The sequence below is a fragment of the Rhopalosiphum padi genome, unplaced genomic scaffold, assembly GCF_020882245.1.
Source record: "Rhopalosiphum padi isolate XX-2018 unplaced genomic scaffold, ASM2088224v1 scaffold1, whole genome shotgun sequence".
Classification (NCBI taxonomy): Eukaryota; Metazoa; Arthropoda; class Insecta; order Hemiptera; family Aphididae; genus Rhopalosiphum; species Rhopalosiphum padi.
Window position 1 is genome coordinate 11,197,198 of NW_026869996.1, and position 11,576 is coordinate 11,208,773.

Below are 11,576 nucleotides of genomic sequence, written 5' to 3' on the forward strand. Positions count from 1 at the left end.
TCAACTGTAAAATTTATTCAAATATTTTCTATTATGAGTGTAGTTTGTCTTTAAGTTTTTGTTTGATTGTTTTAAATTCTAAATTATTCAGTGTTTCCCACACACTAGTTGTCATAAAAAGATTTTCGTTCACCTTATGGTGTGTAGTAGTGACATTTTATCCTCCAATTATTTTACAAATTTAACTTACTAAATTTTTTCAGATGACAGTATAAAGAACACTCGATGCATGCTGAGACATGAATTCACATTTCTACCACTTCGGAAAGTATCAATGTCCTACGTGGAAAATGGACTAGAAAATACTGATAATATTAATGGTTTTATGCAATGTACGTTTAATGGTTATCGAATGTAATTGATAGTAAATTAACATTAGTGTAACAAAAAGTTAGTGCCAAGAAACTCTGACCATTAGATTAAGAAAATTATACAAATTTTCTATTATTAATTTTCATTAATATCATTTAACCTTATACTTCATAAACACTATAAAACATGTTTTTATAAGATAATTTATTCAAATATTACAAATTCATATTTTTCACTGCTTATAAATCACTCAATTCTCAAGTAAGTGTCATCATACTAAGACCATTAGATTAAGCAAGAAATTCTAATTTATTATTATTAACTTTCATTAATTTCACTTAAGCTTATACTTCATAAACACCTTAATACGTGTTTTTATATGATAATTTAGACAAATATTAAAAATTCATATTTTTAACTCCTTATAGAACACTCAATTCTCATGTTAATGTTTTCAAGCTCAGACCATCAGATTAAGCAAGAAATTATAATTAATTATTATTAACTTTCATTAATTTCACTTAAGCTTATACTTCATAAACACCTTAATACAAGTTTTTATATGATAATTTAGACAAATATTAAAAATTCATATTTTTAACTCCTTATAGAACACTTAATTCTCATGTTAATGTTTTCAAGCTCAGACCATTAGATTAAGCAAGAAATTCTAATTTTCTATTTTTTACATTCACTTATTTAATTAAAGCTTATACTTAATAACACTTTAATACGTGTTTTTATATGATAATTTAGACAAATATTAAAAATTCATATCTTTAACTCCTTATAGAACACTCAATTCTCATGTTAATGTTTTCAAGCTCATACCATTAGATTAAGCAAGAAATTATAATTTATTATTATTAACTTTCATTAATTTCACTTAAGCTTATACTTCATAAACACCTTAATACGTGTTTTTATATGATAATTTAGACAAATATTAAAAATTCAAATGTATTTCATATTGAAAAAAAACATCTGGTAGATTTGTACTTTCTTTTATTATTTATCATAATTATTGTTTCTCCAACTATTATATTTATTTAATCGACTACTTTTTTTTAGATGGCAGTACAGCAGATCACTCAAGGCTTGCTGAGACATGACTTCGCATTCATACCACTTGGGAAAGTATCATCATCTTACATTGAAAATTAACTGGAAGATACTGATAATTATATAGGTTTTATGCAATGTACGTTAAATGATTATTGAATGTTATTGATAGTAAATTAATAGTAGTGTAACAATTGAAAATTTGTTAAAAGTCTGAATAAAGGTTTGGGAAACACCGTTAGCTTGTAATGTTAATTCATAATACTTGCCTTAGCTATAAAAATCTTTTAATATTATTTACTACGTTTAATTGGTTTTACTTTAACCATAACCCAAAGTGATTTAATTTAAATTGTCAAGTTTCAGTAGATGTGTTACGATGATTTATTCAATTATAATTTCATATTATTATGTTCAAATCAGAATTATTTATGAAGAATAGTAATGTCATATGATATTGCAAACAGTCAATTTTATATTATCCTATGATTGTATTTATATGATAAAATTATTTTACATTCAAATTCAACAAAACATCTGGTAGATTTTTAATGTCTTTGATTGCTTATCATAATTAATGTGTCTTATCATCTGTTTAATGATTATATTTCATATCTTTTTGCATTTATACATTTTTATTAGTATTTATGTTTCAACTGTAAAATTTATTCAAATATTTTCTATTATGAGTGTAGTTTGTCTTTTAGTTTTTGTTTGATTGTTTTAAATTCTAAATTATTCAGTGTTTCCCACACACTAGTTGTCATAAAAAGATTTTCGTTCACCTTATGGTGTGTAGTAGTGACATTTTATCCTCCAATTATTTTACAAATTTAACTTACTAAATTTTTTCAGATGACAGTATAAAGAACACTCGATGCATGCTGAGACATGAATTCACATTTCTACCACTTCGGAGAGTATCAATGTACTACGTGGAAAATGGACTAGAAAATACTGATAATATTAATGGTTTTATGCAATGTACGTTTAATGGTTATCGAATGTAATTGATAGTAAATTAACATTAGTGTAACAAAAAGTTAGTGCCAAGAAACTCTGACCATTAGATTAAGAAAATTATACAAATTTTCTATTATTAATTTTCATTAATATCATTTAACCTTATACTTCATAAACACTATAAAACATGTTTTTATAAGATAATTTATTCAAATATTACAAATTCATATTTTTCACTGCTTATAAATCACTCAATTCTCAAGTAAGTGTCATCATACTAAGACCATTAGATTAAGCAAGAAATTCTAATTTATTATTATTAACTTTCATTAATTTCACTTAAGCTTATACTTCATAAACACCTTAATACGTGTTTTTATATGATAATTTAGACAAATATTAAAAATTCATATTTTTAACTCCTTATAGAACACTCAATTCTCATGTTAATGTTTTCAAGCTCAGACCATCAGATTAAGCAAGAAATTATAATTTATTATTATTAACTTTCATTAATTTCACTTAAGCTTATACTTCATAAACACCTTAATACGTGTTTTTATATGATAATTTAGACAAATATTAAAAATTCATATTTTTAACTCCTTATAGAACACTTAATTCTCATGTTAGTGTCATCAAACTCTGACCATTAGATTCATAAAAGATTTCTAATTTTCTATTATTAACTTTCAATTATTTAATTTAAGCTTTTACTTCACATACACTATAAAACATGTTTTTATATGATAATTTAGACAAAACCTACAAATTCATATTTTTAACTGCTTATTAATCACTCAATTCTCATGTTAGTGTCATCATACTAAGACCATTAGATTAAGCAAGAAATTCTAATTTATTATTATTAACTTTCATTAATTTCACTTAAGCTTATACTTCATAAACACCTTAATACGTGTTTTTATATGATAATTTAGACAAATATTAAAAATTCAAATGTATTTCATATTGAAAAAAAACATCTGGTAGATTTGTACTTTCTTTTATTATTTATCATAATTATTGTTTCTCCAACTATTATATTTATTTAATCGACTACTTTTTTTTAGATGGCAGTACAGCAGATCACTCAAGGCTTGCTGAGACATGACTTCGCATTCATACCACTTGGGAAAGTATCATCATCTTACATTGAAAATTAACTGGAAGATACTGATAATTATATAGGTTTTATGCAATGTACGTTAAATGATTATTGAATGTAATTGATAGAAATTATAATTTATTATTATTAACTTTCATTAATTTCACTTAAGCTTATACTTCATAAACACTTTAACACAAGTTTTTATATGATAATTTAGACAAATATTAAAAATTCATATTTTTAACTCCTTATAGAACACTTAATTCTCATGTTAATGTTTTCAAGCTCAGACCATTAGATTAAGCAAGAAATTCTAATTTTCTATTTTTTACATTCACTTATTTAATTAAAGCTTATACTTAATAACACTTTAATACGTGTTTTTATATGATAATTTAGACAAATATTAAAAATTCATATTTTTAACTCCTTATAGAACACTTAATTCTCATGTTAATGTTTTCAAGCTCAGACCATTAGATTAAGCAAGAAATTCTAATTTATTATTATTATCTTTCATTATTTCATTAAGATTATACTTCATAAACATTATAAAACGTGTTTTTATATGATAATTTAGTCAAATATTACAAATCCATATTTTTAACTGCTTATAAATCACTCAATTCTCATGTTAGTGTCATCATACTAAGACCATTAGATTAAGCAAGAAATTCTAATTTATTATTATTAACTTTCATTAATTTCACTTAAGCTTATATTTCATAAACAATATAAAACGTGTTTTTATATGATAATTTAGACAAATATTAAAAATTCAAATGTATTTCATATTGAAAAAAAACATCTGGTAGATTTGTACTTTCTTTTATTATTTATCATAATTATTGTTTCTCCAACTATTATATTTATTTAATCGACTACTTTTTTTTAGATGGCAGTACAGCAGATCACTCAAGGCTTGCTGAGACATGACTTCGCATTCATACCATTCGGGAAAGTATCATCATCTTACATTGAAAATTAACTGGAAGATACTGATAATTATATAGGTTTTATGCAATGTACGTTAAATGATTATTGAATGTAATTGATAGTAAATTAATAGTAGTGTAACAATTGAAAATTTGTTAAAAGTCTGAATAAAGGTTTGGGAAACACCGTTAGCTTGTAATGTTAATTCATAATACTTGCCTTAGCTATAAAAATCTTTTAATATTATTTACTACGTTTAATTGGTTTTACTTTAACCATAACCCAAAGTGATTTAATTTAAATTGTCAAGTTTCAGTAGATGTGTTACGATGATTTATTCAATTATAATTTCATATTATTATGTTCAAATCAGAATTATTTATGAAGAATAGTAATGTCATATGATATTGCAAACAGTCAATTTTATATTATCCTATGATTGTATTTATATGATAAAATTATTTTACATTCAAATTCAACAAAACATCTGGTAGATTTTTAATATCTTTGATTGCTTATCATAATTAATGTGTCTTATCATCTGTTTAATGATTATATTTCATATCTTTTTGCATTTATACATTTTTATTAGTATTTATGTTTCAACTGTAAAATTTATTCAAATATTTTCTATTATGAGTGTAGTTTGTCTTTTAGTTTTTGTTTGATTGTTTTAAATTCTAAATTATTCAGTGTTTCCCACACAGTAGTTGTCATAAAAAGATTTTCGTTCACCTTATGGTGTGTAGTAGTGACATTTTATCCTCCAATTATTTTACAAATTTAACTTACTAAATTTTTTCAGATGACAGTATAAAGAACACTCGATGCATGCTGAGACATGAATTCACATTTCTACCACTTCGGAGAGTATCAATGTACTACGTGGAAAATGGACTAGAAAATACTGATAATATTAATGGTTTTATGCAATGTACGTTTAATGGTTATCGAATGTAATTGATAGTAAATTAACATTAGTGTAACAAAAAGTTAGTGCCAAGAAACTCTGACCATTAGATTAAGAAAATTATACAAATTTTCTATTATTAATTTTCATTAATATCATTTAACCTTATACTTCATAAACACTATAAAACATGTTTTTATAAGATAATTTATTCAAATATTACAAATTCATATTTTTCACTGCTTATAAATCACTCAATTCTCAAGTAAGTGTCATCATACTAAGACCATTAGATTAAGCAAGAAATTCTAATTTATTATTATTAACTTTCATTAATTTCACTTAAGCTTATACTTCATAAACACCTTAATACGTGTTTTTATATGATAATTTAGACAAATATTAAAAATTCATATTTTTAACTCCTTATAGAACACTTAATTCTCATGTTAATGTTTTCAAGCTCAGACCATTAGATTAAGCAAGAAATTCTAATTTTCTATTTTTTACATTCACTTATTTAATTAAAGCTTATACTTAATAACACTTTAATACGTGTTTTTATATGATAATTTAGACAAAAATTACAAATTCATATTTTTAACTGCTTATTAATCACTCAATTCTCATGTTAGTGTCATCATACTAAGACCATTAGATTAAGCAAGAAATTATAATTTATTATTATTAACTTTCATTAATTTCACTTAAGCTTATACTTCATAAACACCTTAATACGTGTTTTTATATGATAATTTAGACAAATATTAAAAATTCATATTTTTAACTCCTTATAGAACACTTAATTCTCATGTTAATGTTTTCAAGCTCAGACCATTAGATTAAGCAAGAAATTCTAATTTATTATTATTATCTTTCATTATTTCACTTAAGATTATACTTCATAAACATTATAAAACGTGTTTTTATATGATAATTTAGTCAAATATTACAAATCCATATTTTTAACTGCTTATAAATCACTCAATTCTCATGTTAGTGTCATCATACTAAGACCATTAGATTAAGCAAGAAATTCTAATTTATTATTATTAACTTTCATTAATTTCACTTAAGCTTATATTTCATAAACAATATAAAACGTGTTTTTATATGATAATTTAGACAAATATTAAAAATTCAAATGTATTTCATATTGAAAAAAAACATCTGGTAGATTTGTACTTTCTTTTATTATTTATCATAATTATTGTTTCTCCAACTATTATATTTATTTAATCGACTACTTTTTTTTAGATGGCAGTACAGCAGATCACTCAAGGCTTGCTGAGACATGACTTCGCATTCATACCACTTGGGAAAGTATCATCATCTTACATTGAAAATTAATTGGAAGATACTGATAATTATATAGGTTTTATGCAATGTACGTTAAATGATTATTGAATGTAATTGATAGTAAATTAATAGTAGTGTAACAATTGAAAATTTGTTAAAAGTCTGAATAAAGGTTTGGGAAACACCGTTAGCTTGTAATGTTAATTCATAATACTTGCCTTAGCTATAAAAATCTTTTAATATTATTTACTACATTTATTTCATTAATAGGTTTTACTTTAACCATAACCCAAAGTGATTTAATTTAAATTGTCAAGTTTCAATAGATGTGTTACGATGATTTATTCAATTATAATTTCATATTATTATGTTCAAACACAGAATTATTTTTGAAGAATAGTAATGTCATACTATATTGAACAATACCTCTTTTTAGGTTGTTTGACGAAGATGGGAACATATTTTCTACTAGAAAAAGTTTTTGCGTTTCAATGTTTAAACAAAAAAATACAATTATACTAAAGAAGACTGTTTGTTATCACAACAGTGATAAATACATTTTGACATTTTTCGAGCATAATGTGCATTCAAGTGTAGATAAACAAGGAATTATTCGACATTTGTAGATATTACATTAAGATAGTACCTACTACCTATTATGATGGTAGAATAGATTTAAATTTTTCCATCCATTTAATATTCATTTCACACTTTTCACAGTGCTCAATGCTCATTGCTCATAATTTGTTAATTACTGTTACATACTTTTAATTAATTATTTTTGGTCCCTTAATTTTTATGTCAAACACCTCAATATTATGAAACACTTTATTTTTATTTTTTTTAATGTTTTGTTATTTATTATTTTGAATATTTTTTGATTTTAGTTAAATATTTTAAGTGGGCATTACTTAGAAACAAATGTTACTGCATAAAAAACGCCTTACATACTATTTCCAGGCAAGTTTTTCATTCATTCTAGGATACATATTAATGTTGTTCTTTTTAAAAACATTTCTCTAAATGTATTTTAGAATTAAGTTGCTTTTACTTGTCATATCTGCGGTAAAAAAATATTTATCGTAAAGATGCTATATGTGAAACACGGGCTCAAACAAAAGGAGACTTTAAAATACTTTTTTTTGTATCAAAAGACAAATCTATAAATGTTGAAAAGCTAGTTCATGAAGACTTATTGAAAAGAATGAGTATAAACTTCTCACTCATAAATTAATAGCATCATTTTCTGGTGAATATATCATAATATAAACTTTGATTATCTGTTAAAATGTGATGGTGATTCTTTTTGACAATGTGTTATTAATTGTCAATGAGGTAGAACATAAGCCTAAAAAAAGGTTCTACTGGGGATATTTTGATGGTAATGCAAATATTAAAAATAAGAGGTTAATTTAAATAAACTGATTGGATTGCATGTGATAGATATTTACTGTATGCTTTGGGAGGAGGCTATGTTTTATCCAAAGATCTTAACTTCTAAATATTGAAGAATCGCGATTACTTAAGGTAAGTTGATCATAGTAGCATAATATAAAGTAATAAGAGAAAATATTGATATTAAGTTTAGCAAATTTTTTATGTAATAGCATTGATTATCTATAATCAATGGTAATAGCTAACTAATTATAACGGTTTTATTAAAATGATTGATTAACTATCCTTAAAAAAGAAGATGTTTCGGTTGGCGCTTTGGTAAGTCCATTAAATATTACTAGAAAACATGACCGGTGATTAGACACACAATGATGTCAAAATGATTATTTATTAACACATAAACGTAGTCCTGAAATGATGAGACTGCACTGGTCAAACATTATTCAGACTGGAAAACTATGTGATAGAGAGTTAAAAAATATGGCTTCCTACAAATATAACTGGTCAGTGATGCCATCTAAATGTTGTGTTAGAAATTTGTCTTTAATTCCATGAATACATTTTTCAACATAAAAAGACTGATGTAATTATTAATATAATACATTTGAACATTGGAGTTTGTTTTCAGTTTTGAATAAAATATATATATATATATTAACAACACCAATTTTATATTGAAATTAAATTTTATTCTTATTATGTTTTCAATTCATGAAAATATTACAAATTACAATAATTTGTTCTTATACCGTAAGAAAATGAACATAACATTATACATTATATGTATGTATAAATAAAATAAAAAAAAATTATATCATTTTTAATATGTGTTATTTTTTCTTCCTGTCTGTTATACATTTAGGACAGAACCATTTTCCTTTAGGCTTGGTAGTTAATTTGACACATGCAAAGTGGAACCATTCAATAGGACACTAAAATAATAAAAGTACACAATTAATTAAATATGATAAAAAATTGAAACAATATTTACAATAAAAATTAAGATTGTTATTATTTTTTCAATGGTTTAAGTAGGTATTTAATAAATTGTTTTATAAAATAAAAAAGATAAATACATAAATAATTAATAAATTAAAATTAAAGTTCTTACATCAGGATTATCACAGCCAATCATTTCTCCATAAGAAACTTGGTTGCATAAACAATACGTTGGCTCATTTGGATCAACGGGCATATCTAATACTTCAGCCGAGTGTGCACCTCCGGCACCAACTAATGCACCAGTAAGGGAACTAGTTTCTACTGTAACGCTGGTTACACTATTTGTAGGGTTTGTTGGATTAGTGACAACATTAATTAAAGGTGTTTTACTAGGTGCTGCACTTGTTGTTTTTGTAACTCCTGAAAAATGTTGGTAATTATTATATAAAGAAATCAACTTAAATATGACTAAAATTTTGTTGTATACAAACCTTTTTTCAGTTGTTTCTTTTTAGATGTTTTTATTGGAGCTGTTTCTTCTTCACTCGATGCACTCTTCTTTTTAATTTCTTTGTCTTTCATCTTTTTACATTCTCCTGGAAGCAATACACATAAAGAAATGACCAAATACATTATTGGAATAATAATATGAAATAATGCAGAACACCTACGTTTTTGTGAATTTTCTTCTATATTTCTTGTAGCACTAATGACTCTGTCTTGAATTTCAGCTTCAAAGCGTGCTAAATCTGAATCAAATTCTCTAATATGTTTATCTACCTGTAAGATACAATGGAATAGAACATTTTTACGGTAATGTTAATAATTCAAAATCAACATACCATTTCATAAGTTTGTATAGACAATTGAACTTTATCATCGCTATATTCTTTCGCTTTGTCAAACTGACATTGTATGCTGGTCATCATTTCGCGTTTTTTATCTGCTGTGTATCCCTTGGAATTTGACATATAATCGTCTGTCAGTTTGTCAACGTTGCGCATTAATTCTTGAACTCTGGAGTCAAGATCTCGCATCAGAGTGAAGTTTCGTTGTAACTCAACAGGAAGATTCTCTAAATCTAAAATATAACTTTGATAGTACATCGTTTAATTGCAACAACAAAAAAAAACTTACTGTTCAGATAGTGTTCCAAGTTAAGAGCAGAAGTCATTTTTGTTATTTTATGATTCGGCTGAGAATTATTGAAGAAAAAATAAGTATAAGATACTTGTATACAAAAACAAACGGGAATTTTATGTGTTTGATCAACTTTTAAAAATATAAAAAGTGCCTCATAAATTTCTTGTTTATATTTTTGATAATATTTATAGTGAATAAGACGTGAATCACACCATTTTGATATAACAATGATATTATGTAACTGCCCGATGACTGTATAAACAATAAACGTACAAATAAATATGCCAAGTTTGGCAACACTGTACGAATACAACATTTCAAACATTTCTAATTTTCAAATAAGCCAATTATTAGTCGAGTCAAACGACATTTATATTTTATTTATTTAGACGGTTTATACTTTATACCCAAATACCTAATTAAATAAAATTATATATATATATATGTTACGGTAAATTATGTTAAATGAAAATTAACATTATTCACATGTTATTAACGTTATTTACCAAATACACAAGTGATTATCGTTATAAACCGGATAATCACGTTAATGATTAAATACACAGGTATTTGTTGTTATAGATCATCAGAAATGCAAGTGAATCTCAAGTAGGTTGTATTTTTAAAAAGAGAAAAAATGCATTATTATTTTTTATTTATTTTTACAAGTTATACTGCCATGACATTTACTATTACATAATTGTTCAGCCCCACGGCAAGCACAATGCTTATTATTATAACCAGTCTTGCAATAGCAACGCTGGTACTTTCAAGGGCCCGCAACCGAATAATTACTAGCTGCTTCTCTCAGACCTCAGTGTCAACTGTAGTCTACCATCAGCTAATTTTATCACATTGTCCATGTCCAATAGATTTTCTTCGTAAACAGCTATTTCTTGGCGTGTGTAATTGTATTTAATAAAACCATATTCCCGGTGGCGTAGTTTAGAATTGGTTCTGGGGTGGAATTGGGATATAAGTTTATACTATCATTCTTAGTCTTCACAAGAAAATAACGATAATTCCCTCATTTGTACACACACACACACACACACACACAAATAAATATAAATGCGTAAATATATTATTAATTAAAAAAAAGAAACATTGACCATTTAAGACCTAGAAATATTATACATAAACCTACCTATTAATATATATGTTTAGTGGCTGTAACCTTATATGTTGCAATAATACGATTTTATTGGTAGGTATTCAATAGTTGATCGTTTTTAGCTAGTTGTTTATAAAATGATTTTTTTATTTTCATCGTGTACTAGCTAGCACTTATGTGCATGCTTTTACGAAATAACTATAGGAACCTACTCAGTCTGCGCGCGATGTAATCTCTATTATAGTATTGTTCGTATTTCGTACATGAATTTTATTGTCGTTAACTATTTATTTTATACCTTCTTATTTTAGGCTATTTTAAATGTTTGACATTGTTAGGAACCCTTGCACAAACACTTTAGATTAGTAAGCATATTATACAATAATATA

General features: G+C 25.1%; 1 protein-coding gene and 1 pseudogene across 1 annotated transcript; one reads left to right on the plus strand and one right to left on the minus strand.

Annotated features, from left to right (window-relative positions):
- The first annotated feature begins 7,514 nt into the window (after nt 1-7,514).
- Nucleotides 7,515-8,543, plus strand: LOC132931156 (beta-1,3-galactosyltransferase 6-like; annotated as a pseudogene).
- A 112-nt stretch (nt 8,544-8,655) lies between these two features.
- On the minus strand, nt 8,656-10,253 carry LOC132931222 (inhibitor of growth protein 5-like). Its single transcript, XM_060997344.1, has 6 exons — nt 10,068-10,253; nt 9,773-10,011; nt 9,602-9,710; nt 9,422-9,526; nt 9,100-9,350; nt 8,656-8,920 (listed from the first exon to the last, which is right to left on the minus strand). The coding sequence occupies exons 1-6, from the start codon at nt 10,102-10,104 to the stop codon at nt 8,819-8,821; spliced, it is 843 nt and encodes a 280-aa protein (XP_060853327.1). The 5' UTR covers nt 10,105-10,253; the 3' UTR covers nt 8,656-8,818.
- Between the last annotated feature and the right edge of the window lie 1,323 nt (nt 10,254-11,576).